Below are 13,210 nucleotides of genomic sequence, written 5' to 3' on the forward strand. Positions count from 1 at the left end.
CTGGGTCCCAGGTGGACGCCTAAAACAAAAGACCACATTATAGCTAGCTTTCCAATGTACAATCTACGGAATCTATTTAAACATTATGTTTGTTTAATTTACAAATCAAGAAGAATAAGATAGTAATAATGAAACAGAACAAGTATCACACATTCTAATCAAATCAACACCTTTATACTTTGAGGTCATTATTATTAAAGACACAAGCACCACAATGCACAAACTACAATATATGAGGTTGATTGGGGTAGCACTCTTCAGGGGCAGAGGCAGGGGAACCCTGAATTTGAGGCTAGGCTGAACAATATTGTGAGACTGTGCGATCACGTGTATATATTTAGTGTATTCAGATAGAGCAAAACCAATAGATAAGACAGCAACTGACTTTCCATGTGACATGAAGCAAATCTACTACTCAGAATCCCAGAATCTCATTGTTACATACCACAATATACATACATATACACACCACAATATACATACATATGCATATACACATACACATATACATATCCTCCTTCTGTCTCCCTCTCTAAACACATAAATAAAATCTGTTTATTTATGGTGTTAATACTTTCAGATTGCACTTGATCTGAAACTGTCAATAAGTGAGGACTATTCTTTTAGACCTGAATTACAGATAAGGTCAGACGAAAGAATGGCCTGATTATGTTTGTATAAGCTCATAAAGAGGCAAAAAACAGTATCAGTTTTCCCCGTGGCTGAAGTGATGAGCAGACCTTCTAAGAGAAAGGTTTGTATTCCTCCTCCATGTAATTGCTGTTGGAAGAGGTAGGTACTGCCAATAAAAAGCAATTGAGCAGTATACACATCCTACATGCACTGCTCTGTACCTATGTTATATCTTTTAAATGGCCCACTTATCTATTCAAGAAAAAGTATAGGGATGCTCTCCTAACCAACTCACCCACTACATTAAGTCCAAGACCAGGCTGAAAAACCTAAACTTTTATGTGAAATGGACTCTACCCGGGGCACTAGCTCGATAGCTATACCAAAAGTGTATGCTCTTACTGACTAGCTATTCTCCAGCCTATGAGATATCTGTTCTCTGATGCACAGGGCTCAAAAAATAAACAAACAAAACAACAACAACACCTCAAAACCAAAAAGAATACAATAGGAGCACATTCTGGTGCTAAGGATTGGTGTTTGTAAGGGTTGGTGTTTGGACAGTACTGGGAACTACAGTGAGTTTCCAGGAAACAGCAGTGTTGTTAACCCACCACAGATGTAACAGCCAATGAGGCTCTGCTGAAAATCCTTCCGGTGGGCAAGTGCAAGTATCCTGGGATCCAGGAAAAGAGAAAAACACAGGTGGGAACAATCAGGCAAGCAAGAGATGTCTAATGAGGTAAGTGGGTCACAAGATCAAGCTCAGTGACAAGTCCATAGGTAAAGATGTGAACAAATGTCCACAGGGAAGAGGACAGTAGTAGCAAACTATGACCCAGAAACTGAAGGATCTGGGACCACTCTACTACACTAAGCCCATACCCACGAGGAGGCCCCTGTTTCCATAGCCTTCTGGCTAAACTCCTACTGATTCATTCACTTCTCATTCTGAAATCAGGAGGTGTAACTAGAGAGGTAAAAGGAAAGCCCACTGGACTTACCACTTTAAAAGGAAATGAAATCAGCACCTATTGAGAGCAAAGGGCTTCTCAGTTATTGGGCACATGGTAGCAATGAAGTGCTAAAAGGAAAGGGTCCTCTCCTGAGGTTCTTCCCAGAACAGTAAGCTGAATAGCAAGAATGTATTCTGAGCAAGCAGTCTGTCTCCTGTTAACAAAGCTATGCTGTGTTCTGCAACCAAAGGAAAACCTGTGTTTAAAGACTTGCTGGTGACCTGGAAATTGATCAAACCGCACTGGCAGAATCCAGTAAACAGTAATGAAGCAGAGACTCTAGAGACGAAGGGTAAGTCTCTGTTGCCCAAGGACATGGAACTGCTGATGTGAAAGTCCTTACTATAATAACAGGTACAAAAAGCCTGAACAGTTCAAAAACCTTGACTAGCTCTCTAGCCTCATTACAGATTCTGAGGTCCTTCAAGATTTTAAAGACAACTAGTCCTGTTTCATAGGGCACTAAAGCTCTTTGCCACTTAGGAGCACAAGCCAGCCCCCAAAACATCACCTGCTGCCAATCTTCAAGGTGTCTGTCCCACATTACTTGGAATGTTCCCTTTTGCCTAGAAGAGCATCCCCTCTCTCTCAGGTACACATCACGTGGGTCCCATCCACCACTCCCTGCAGGTAGCTCTTCCTCTGAATCTTTACTACAGCATCTATCACATAGGACATTTCTGCCTTTACTGTCCCACAGCTCTTTAAAGTCGAATGAAATGTCTCCATCAACCCATAGAAGAACTAGTGCTTAACCATTGAGTCTGAACAAGTCATCTACTGTTGCCTGATCACTAGCAGAAAAAAAACATATAAGATGTTGATACAAAGGGATATTACTCAGGAGAGTCAACATGAGATGCCCAAGAACTAACGTGGTAAACATTTCCAACAGAGCAAGGTTGCCAAACACTACAAAACCTAAGGTTTTGCCCCAAGGTTTCTGGAGGAAACATGGCTATGTTAGACAATTTTAAAATACTAGCAAAAGAAACCACCTGTTGTAAATAAATGTGAAGAAGAAATACACAGGCTCTATTCCTATCTCATAAACGCAGTCATTTCTGAAAAGGGGGTTTGTGGAGGGACAACTATAACTACACATCAAAGACAAGCCCTGATTCAAGGTAACTAAAGAAACCAGACGACCCAGCAGTTGAAAACAAATTAAACTAATACCCACACAGCAAAAGCAAAACACAGAATAGACACTATTTTTAGCAGGCAACAGCCTTCAAAAGCCAAATATCACTGTGGTGGTTAATTTTATGTGTCAATCTGCCCAGACTAGGGAATGCCCAGATGGCTGAAAACATCCTAGCTGTGTCTGGGAGGTGTTTCTAAAGACATTAGCATCTCACCAATATAGGCAGGCAACACTGGGCATTGTCCAAAACAATGGCAAAAACAGCACATACAAAACAAAACAAAATACATAACAAAACAAAAACCCCAGCCAAAACAGCAAAAAGTTTGAGAAAGGTTTATTGTTTATTTCACTCTCTGCTTAGCCTGGTCTGTCATTGTGACACCAGTACCCTCTCAGGCCATCAGACTTGGACTGAAACTCCAGCTGAAACTGCTATACCTTTCCCATCCATCCCATTCCCCTGCCTTCAGACTCAGTCAGATTCCCCAGGATTCTAGCTTACTGATGGCAGACCATGGGATTTCTCAGTTTTCATAATCATGTGGGTGAATTCTTCATATGAAGTTCCCTTCCTCTCTATTATATATTAGTTCTGTTTCTCTGAAGAACCCTAACACATCATCTAAGTGTGAAGACAACTAAGTTTTCAAATCTACTAAGCTAGCTAGCTATGGTACCCATGTTAATCATCAGAAAAGGCAGAGGGAGATGGGATGGAAGATGCTGGCACTGAGCCCCTCTTGGCTAGAAGTTACCTACTATAAAACAGTTTCTTCCTAAGAGGGAATTTCTCTCTAATGGCATGATTTTCTTTTCCCTTTAGGCTCTATACACCCAAAAGAACTTTAAAAGCCTGATTTAAGTTCTAAACAAGTAAGTAGAAGACTTCAGAATTATGTGCCTGATGTTCAAGCACAGGGTGAAAGAACTTGAACTACCTGTCTTAGTCAGGGTTTCTATTCCTGCACAAACATCATGACCAAGAAGCAGTTGGGGAGGAAAGGGTTTATTAAGATTACACTTCCATACTGCTATTCATCACCAAGGGAAATCGGAACTGGAACTCAAGCATGTCAGAAAGCAGGAGCTGATGCAGAGGCCATGGAGGGATGTTCTTTACTGGCTTGCCTCCCCTGACTTGCTCAGTCTGCTCTCTTATAGGACCCAAGACTACCAGCCCAGAGATGGTCCCACCCACAAGGGGCCTCTCCCCCCTTGATCACTAATTGAGAAAATGCCCCACAGCTGGATCTCATGGAGGCATTTCCCCAACTGAAGCTCCTTTCTCTGTGATAACTCCAGCCTGCATCAAGTTGACACAAAACTAGCCAGTACACTACTCTACAATCTGCAGCCAATTATAATTAGTCTGACTTTCAACTACTACCCCAAAAGGGTATCTCTGCTCAAGGGACAAGGGAATTATGGGAACTTTAGTTCTACTAGGAGGAAGAAGGTAGAAACAGGACTTGCTCATGTGACTATAATTCAAGGTCAATGTCACAGACCTAATAGAGGGCTACCAGAATGCAAATGTCTGTGAAAATATATCTGTGGAGGCTCCATGGGCACGACATCCGAGGGAGCAAGCAATGTGTGCAAAGTCTTCAACAGAGCTATGGTTTAGGTAAGCGTCCCACCACTGTATAATCCCAAGCATTTCCAAATTCACATCATCCTTGGGAGATGGTCCTGGGAGGTGTAAGAAAGAAAGCTAAACATAAGCCTGAGGAGCAAGCCAGCAAACAGCATCCCTCTATATTTCTCCTTCTGTTCCTGCTCCAGGTTTCTGCCCTTTTTTTCCTTAATGATAAGCTGTTTAGTTAAGAATGCAGGTTCAATGAACGCTTTCCTCCCCGCCACCCCACCCCCGTGTTACTTTTGGTCATGGAGTTTACCACAGCAATGGAAAGCAAACAAAGACACCACCTAAATTATATTTCATTGGCATATTAGTTTGAAAGACTTTCTATGCCACCTCCCATAAAACAAAGTCTTAAACTTATCTACCCTGCAGCTTATCACCAAAGTCTAGGAACCCTAGATCAAAATAATCCTTTCTTCCATTCATTTTCCAAAACATCACAGCTACTACAACTCCCTTGTCTTGTCATCATTCCATTCTGTATAAGTGTTCTTGTATGAGTTATCTGCCTTGATTCTTCTTTATAAGGTTAATATCTTGTGAGGAATCTCAACAATACATAAAAACTTAATACAATTTATGTGCATTCTGTCAATCTGTCTCCTTAGTTTAGTCCCCATAACAGTGGTTTTCAACATGTGGCTTGCATATCCGTTGGGGGTTCAATGACCTTTTCACAGGGGTCATCTAAGTTCATCAGAAAACATAGATATTTACATTGTAATTTGTCACAGCAGCAAAATTAGTTATAAAGTAGGAACAAAAATAATTTTATGGTTGGGGTCACCACTGCATGAGGATCTGTATTAAGGAGTCACAGCATTCGGAAAATGAAAAACCACTGCCCCAAGACCATGGCAAGACTGAAAGAGTAGAGGACAAATGCTTCTTTTGTACCACATACTTCCTGGGCTGTGAGCTCCCATTCAGGTCCCCTCTAGCCAGGCAGTAGGTCCCAATACAAGAGGCACAGGGAAGAAGTAACAGTGCCTGGAAACTTGATGAGCAGATGTGGTGGCCTCAAACTGTACCCTATAAGGAAAGACTAAAGCAATGGGTAAAATGCTGTGTTTTGCAAGTGAGCCTACAAATATCAAGAGGATGTCCATTTGGCAGCACAGTGTGGCCTCTGGGGGTAGGGCCTGAAGATGTTCACATTTGCAAGTTGCCTGTCCTTGGGCATATCTCTTCAGAGGTATGCTGTTACATGAAGAGGTTACCATAACCAACTTGATACAGACATCAACATTTATACCACAGATGTAAATGTCTCTCCAGCCCAGCTGAACCCAGAGGTCGTTGTCTGGAGGCACTCATCCATGTGTACATGAGTCCTTTACTTCTTTCCCACTGTATGATCTGGCTGTCCCTTTGATGGATTCTGGCTGACATAGTGCTTCCCACATGAGCTTTAGCACTGTGTATGCTCCTTTCTAAGGGCATTTCCCATCCCAATTTTGTTCATGTGTGTGTTTACCTGTCATTTACTGCTCTGCCTATACATAACTTAACACAAGTGGAATTGTAGTTGATAGTTGTTCTTTTAGTGGCCACACTACCAGGCCCTCAATGTAGGAAACACAGGGAGAAGCCTATTCCTGAAGAGTCCTTTGTTCTCAAATACAGGATATTATTTTGAAACCATGAATACCTATCCCACCTCCAGCAGGCCTAACCAAATATTCCTTCAGCTGCTCTTTCTCAGACTTATTTGCATAATTGTTATTCTTTGTTCTTCCTATCCAGGACATGTTGATTTGTCTCTATTTCTCTTAAGTGCCTCCAATCAGTTCTATCAAAGGATGGTCTGTAAACACTTGCCACTGTCACAAATGAGCCCAGTCACTAATAGCTTTAGACAGCTGACAGTCACTTCAAAACTACTGACTCTTATATCAAATAGTACTTAGAATTTGTGTTCTTTCTTCAAATAAATTATCCTGTTTCAGAAATATCACTCTGACTATATGTATCACTATAAATCTCTGGAAAGCACCGAGGAATAAATTGTAGGTATTCACTCAGGCAAACTAATGGGTTAATCGTAGCAATAAGACTTCATAACCAGAACCTAGTAATGGGGAATTTCACTGATTCCATACTATCAATTAATTCTGTATTCCGCACATACTGCAGCTCACCTCATCTCCGCATACATGTTAGTAGTGGCAGTTCAGATCCAGATATCAATGAACACCTTAAGTTTTAACAATCTGCTACTATAGCCTTTGTCTCTAAGCACATTATAATGTTAAATTATAGTTGTAGGCCTTTTTGTTGGTGGTGGTGTTGAAAGAGCATTGTGGTGTATAGTCTAAGAATCCAAAGTTGCAATCACCCTGACTCTGCCTCCTGAGTGCAGGGCCTTCAGTATCACTAAGACTAGTGTTAGCACAGCTTCAAACACAAAGAAATACAGATACCTACAATCCAAGGAAAGACTTAGAATATCCCTATGTTTTGCTTCAAATCATGCCTGTGTGCATGTTTAGGTGCATCTATAACCACGTGCACACAAACACATGCATATACAAACTTTAAGAAATATGGTCTACGTTACACATGTCCTGAACACCAACCATCTATTCCAGTATTGCAACTCGGTATCTCTTCCTACTAGACAGCTACTTGTCCTTCATATTCCCTCAAGACACAAAGATAGAAGGTAAAGACAAGCCTTGAGTGTAAGGGGTAAGATAAGGACTAAATGGAGGCCCGAGGCATACCCTTTAGAATCTCTCATTTGTAAAGTCAATACTTCATAATACCCCCAGCCACACAGCACCACCCCACACACATAGAGATTGACTTTGCTTTTACATTTTAATTCTGATTTGTATAAAACTTGAGAAAAATCAGTAACTCTTTGAAAGAATGCTTCTATTAACTTACACTAAAAGGGAGTGATTTTTTTATTTGTTTCTTTAATAAGTCAGAATAAAACAACACAGTGTTTTCACACTCTGGATGCTTTTATATCCTTTAATTTACGTCCCTTGTTCCCTCATAAGGAAGCTGTGCCTCTTATAAGTGTTATACGGCAAAGTAAAGTACCCAGCAAAAGTGGGACATGGGTGTTCCACAAGACAAACCAACCAAATAACTTATTCTACCAAAACACAGAAAATGTTGCATTGTTCTGGGTAAAGAGATTAGCAGTTTAAGTCTATGCTTTTAAGAGTTTCTGACAATTTACCTGTGTACAACATGAGTGAAAATGTAGCAGCTGTCTTTCAACCACACATCAAGATAGCAGCTTCCTGCAAAAAGCATCTCCAGCTCTTTCCTCCTACCTGTCATCTCTTCTATTGCTTCTCTTCAAAAATAACTAAACGCATGAGCCCAGGAGCTCACACTCATGGAGAAGATAGAGGCATGACACCTACAAGTTACGTATTTATAGAAAAGTGGTAGCACTCCTTAGAAGTCTCCTTGGAAACATCCAAACCTATCTTCCCTTGGGGATTCCACACTGCTGACACTACCACTTCTGAAACAGACCAAAACCAAGGAACAAAGGTACTCACGGTTTCCCTCCAGGTATTCCTGCCAGGTTGGGGGGGATAGAAGGTACTCTCATGTGAGGAGGAGGATCAAAACCAACCTGGAAATGAAAGTACAGCACGGCAGACTCAGTTCATGCAAGGTGTACACTCTGTGGACATTTAGTTCATATAATAAATCCATATATCCCCTAAGCAATGTTCAGTGGGTACAGAAATAAGGGCTGGTATTTTTCCAAAGAAAAGGTACAGTGTGGAAACCTCATCTAAAACACTACAAACCCACTTCCTTTTTGTGATGTGGAGATGAAGTATGATCAACTTGTACACTCCCGGTACCAGCTTTCCAGGATAAACATTTTCCATAGACATTAGCTGTCCTGCCTTACGCAGGACAGGAAGCACAGGAAGAATACTAACCAGTCTAGCACTAATACCATGGGCTATTTCATTCTTTTCTTCCTTGGGGACAGGTTAGAGAACTTTGGAATGCTGAAGTGTAACAGGCTATTATCCTCAAATGACAAGAGCACCCCCACCCCACCCCCCCATCATGGTAACCAAAACCGATGTATCATGGTCAGTATTTATAGACTCTATGCTATCCCTATTTGTGCACCATAAAAACAATTAGCCACTTTAACACTTGATTACAAGGGGCAATCTACCCAAGGAGGTAAAGGGGAAAAAAAAAAAAAACCTGACCATAATATATTTCCAATGGCTTACAGGAGAGATTTGCTGTGAGTTGTATTTTACTCCTTTTCCTTGTGTAATTTTACCTTTCAAATGCAATTCTGTATCTTTTAGCTAAAAAACTAGTCCATTTGAGTGGCAAAAGATAGGGCAACATGGAAAGACTGGCCTAATGGCTTTAAAATCTGTCCAAGGCATACAAAAATGGCTTCTTTTACCTAAGCCAGAGTATTCTCTTTAAAGAACATATAGGCATGGAAAGAAAAGGCTAAGGCTTCTCAAAAAAATTTTTATGATGGAAAAAAAGGGAAAAGAGCTCAAAAATACATGACTATAATCACTTCAATATTTTCAGATTTAAAAAAATTGGTGACCTATTCTGGAACCATCCATCCAAGGACCTCTAAACACTGCTGTTTTCATCTACAGATACAATGAAACAAAAGACATTTTCTCTAGCTTAATAGCCCAAAGCTGACAAGAAAGTAAATATGGGACTTGAACAGTGAGAATCATCTTTGGTGTCGGTTTTCAAGCATGTCGTTGGGTGTATCCCATTCAAGGCAGTAAGGGTATATATCTTAGACCCAATCACCCAGGATGCAACTCTATGCCTTTCATCCAAGTTTGTATACCCAGAAGCTCACTGCCTGAGTACTACACACCTTGGGCCCTGAACCCTTTGGGTTGCCTAGTCCCTGGGGCACACCCAAGCACATGACCTACCATTGGGGAGCGCCCATAGGCCACCACAGCAGCAGCTGCTGCAGCAGCTGCAGCGCTCATCTGTGGAGACATGCTGTGTAGACCTGCATAGGCAGCACCAGGGCTGGTCAGCTCTCCGTTCATGCCCGCATGGGGCACCATGCCAAAGGGGGCAGGGTATGGGCCAGGCACCGCCAGGGGCGTCCTCAGGCCAGCTGCTGCAAGGAAACATGCCATGTATGATGAGACTGACTATCATGCCAAACCTGACCAATGATTCTAGTCATTAGTTATGATGATGGGCGGGGCTTCAGGGGATAGCAATCATGATCCCCAATCTAGACACAAGGTCCATTCCTCAAGGACAGAAAGCACAACCCCCATATTTCCTCATTGGCAAAGCAGCCGCACCAGGAAGCCAGGAGGATTAATCGACATCTTTGCACTCAATTCATAAAGGGCAAGCCAAGGTACAGAGTCTGCGTGTTTACCTGACTTAATCTCAAAAGAAGACTTTCTGGATAAAATCCAAGATTTCTCCTTGAGTCCGAACTTTCCACTCCCTGGTACCAAATCCAAATGAAAACCAAATCCTGGATTTATGCAAACCAGAGCAAGGCTTTAGGAAGGGGATTCTGGTGCCTAATTCCCCTGGACTCAGGCTGCTACTTTTTAGCTTGTCCAATGAGGAAGATCAAATTCAACGTTATGAGTGACCTCATGGGCTAGAGTATCAGCAAAACCTCCCAACTTCCTGACTCCCAAAGATGTAGCAAAAAACAAAACAAAACAATAAAACAAACAAACAAAACCTAGCCATCTATAGGCAGCAAAATGTATACATTGGCTACAAAATCAGCCACTTCGGTTGGCTGGTTGGTTGGTTGACAAGGGGCTTAATATTAGCAACATCACTCAGACATACAATGACAGACTTGTAAGATTATGTTTGGAATAATTATCAGGAACTTTACTGTAACCACTAGGATTTGGACTATTTTTAAATAAAAGAGAAGCTGAATGTAAACAGCTGGAGAGTAACTGGTGCAGCTGCTGGAATCCAGGACAAATGTGCTTGCTACCATGCCTTTTTAGACAGGAGAACAGCTCCAAGTGCTTCACATTCAGGGGCAAACTGTCAGGAGATTAGCAGACAGCACATCAAGCTGGGGCAGAAGAAACAAAGCACAGTAGGGGAAGGGGTGCTGACCTGCTTGGTTGACAAGGGGTTCCATGGCTGGAGGCTTGCCAAGACCTGGACGGAGGCCTGGAGTAGCACTGGTGCCTGGGGTTGGCATGTCGCTCCGAGGCGTCGGTGTGCTGGATTTCAGAACAGGAGTGTTGGCTTTTTCATGCTGGTATCATTAAACAAATTAAATGAGTATTATTTTTAATCCAAGCCATATTACACAATTTATCACAACAGCAGCTGGGGCACTGGGCACCTTCTAGCGACACCCTAGCCAATTTTCATAAATCCACACAATGTCGACAGCATTAACTTGTGAGTGAGAAATGTTGACCTTTCCTCTTCCTGCCAGATTAAAACTCGAGCCGGAGACACACAGAGCATGATCCTCCACAAATTTTATTTTACAACAAGTTTTCCATGAAGCTTGTGAACTTTAGGTCTTTGCTGGGTTAGAAAGATGACCACATGGAGATTCTTTCCAAGTCACTTCGAAGGGCATACCTGGCCTACAAATCTCCAAAGTGAAACCCTTTTCTCAGCCTCATCTTTTGGGGACTCAGACTGATGGTGACAGACACTGAACTACCAATTACTTTAGAAGCAAACCAGCACTTCAGAGATAAAGTTCCGGAAGCACCCTTCCCACACTGCTCTTCTCTATGGCTACCTAGCTAATGAAGACCCATCCGTGCACAGAGGAGACTTATCACCTGTTGGCAACCTTTATAACTTGAGACAGTAATTCCATAAAAAGGGTATCTTCTTTTATCTCTCAACTCCTGTGTCCCTAGAACACTGCTCAAGAAGGACCAGGGTGTAGAAAACAGAGTGAGCCAAAACCCTCAGCTCTGGCTTAGGATTTGATAGAATGTTCTCAACAAGTTACTCAGGTTTTACTTTACTCTATTTGCATAAAGAGATAGCCCTGAGGCCACCAAGGTAAAGACTTACTTTGAGGTAGTCTCACAATGTAAGACAGACTTGACCTCTAACTCAAGAGCTTCCTTCCTGCCAGATCCTCCCAAATATAGGCACTACAGGCAAGCACTACCATCCGAAGTTATACAAGATTTGTTCAGTGGCTTAAGGACCACATGAATGGGCTATGATGAATGGGCTCTGAAGATCCCATGCCTCCTGTGTACATGCCAATGAGAATGTGATATGCACAATGGCTCAGTTTACCCCATAAACAGTAGCTTAGCAAAATCAAGATTCCTTGTGACAGTTATTCACTACCACTTATTAAGTGTCACAGAGCTGAGCATATCTAAGGAGAAAAACGATCGATGCACACAGAAACTTCTACACCCACTCTAATTGTGCTCTGAGAGACAAATGAGGTAAAGGTGAACAGTAAATAGGACAGCAAGTGTCTTAACACTTGAACACAAAAGCTTTAAGCAGCAAAATCCCCACTTCACACACTTCAGGATCCCATGTTCCACAAAGGAAATAGCAGTGTCACCCAGAAAAAAAGCAGCTCCTACCTACCAGGCTCACTTCTTTGGATTTCAGGGAAGAGGAACTTCCAGAGGAGGCTGTGGATGCCGGGCTACCTGAAGCATCTTTCTTCAGCAGACGGTTTTTGTCAATTCCATTTTCCCGGGGTGAGTGTGTGGGGCTTGCATGTGGAGAAGAAGGGTCCTCAACACACAATAACAAGTTGACATGTTTTAGCTCAGAATGAACATACTTTCTCATACTCTCAACTAAAGGATAATACTGAAAATCTTTTAGATTTGAGGAGTGTAATGCTCACTAAATGAACAAAATGGTATTTATAAAACACCCAGAACCATATCATAAGAAAAACAATCCTCTCTCTCCCAATACCCAGGAACATCCTCTAGCCAGACATCAACCACAGAAATTAAAATGACTTAGGAAACAGATTTTTCTTTCTGGGGGGTTGGGGATCAAACAGAGTTGGCACCAATGGCAGACAAACACTCTTGAACTGAGGTCCATTCCCAAACCTCATGTTTTGAAAGAGAAATTACAGCTTCAGTTAGGTTATGACTACCCATTTATAAGCATCCATTACATTCTTGATACATGAAGGTATAAGACTCAACCAACTGTGATTCAACTCCACACTCACTTACAACTGTACTTTTCTCAACACTATTCAAGAGAATCCTTCACGAAAAACACTGTTACCTCATTAGACACATCCACAACTAAGTTGTCATCACTCTTGTCCCCATCACTGTCCTAGAAAAAAATTAATTTTGATTAGAAAAGGCTAAGAATACATTTTGAACTGTTAATTTCTCTCAGTAGTTCTTGGTAGCAGATAAACTAAACACACTTGCTTCCTTCCAGTCTATAAGCATTTACCAACCACCTCCCCCCCACCCCCTATAACCTGGGGTACACTGAACTCTTGCTGAATGTTGCTGTAGTACAAGCCAGCTGCCTAGTCTCAATATGCTCATAAAACATACATACATTGCAGGCTTGATGTCTCAATTCACAGTGTCTTTCTTAGAATAACAATTTGTATACCTTTTTATCAGAATTCAGTTCACTTGATTTCAAAGTAAAGAACAATAATACACCATTGCTTTTATACTTGAAGATATACAGCTAGTCAATATGGGGTTCACAGGCAATTCATAACTAAAAAGATAAATTAACTTACACCACCTTCCCACGAGGTCACTA

General features: G+C 41.7%; 1 protein-coding gene across 19 annotated transcripts in view; it reads right to left on the reverse strand.

Moving 5' to 3' along the window:
• The window catches only part of Tle1 (TLE family member 1, transcriptional corepressor), an 82,896-nt gene that overhangs the window by 11,399 nt on the left and 58,287 nt on the right, over positions 1-13,210 (reverse strand). For 8 of the 19 annotated variants that reach the window (XM_021161418.2, XM_021161417.2, XM_021161414.2 and 5 more), the window contains 6 exons: positions 12,704-12,757; positions 12,035-12,187; positions 10,559-10,703; positions 9,840-9,941; positions 9,370-9,566; positions 7,972-8,048 (listed from right to left, as the gene is read on the reverse strand). In XM_021161418.2, coding sequence (XP_021017077.1) covers positions 7,972-8,048; positions 9,370-9,566; positions 9,840-9,941; positions 10,559-10,703; positions 12,035-12,187; positions 12,704-12,757 — 728 coding nt within the window. The remainder of the gene's footprint in view (positions 1-7,971; positions 8,049-9,369; positions 9,567-9,839; positions 9,942-10,558; positions 10,704-12,034; positions 12,188-12,703; positions 12,758-13,210) is intronic. The other 11 variants (XM_021161430.2, XM_021161428.2, XM_021161423.2 and 8 more) reach the window with 3 other exon arrangements.

This window comes from Mus caroli, chromosome 4 (assembly GCF_900094665.2).
Source record: "Mus caroli chromosome 4, CAROLI_EIJ_v1.1, whole genome shotgun sequence".
Lineage (NCBI taxonomy): Eukaryota > Metazoa > Chordata > Mammalia > Rodentia > Muridae > Mus > Mus caroli.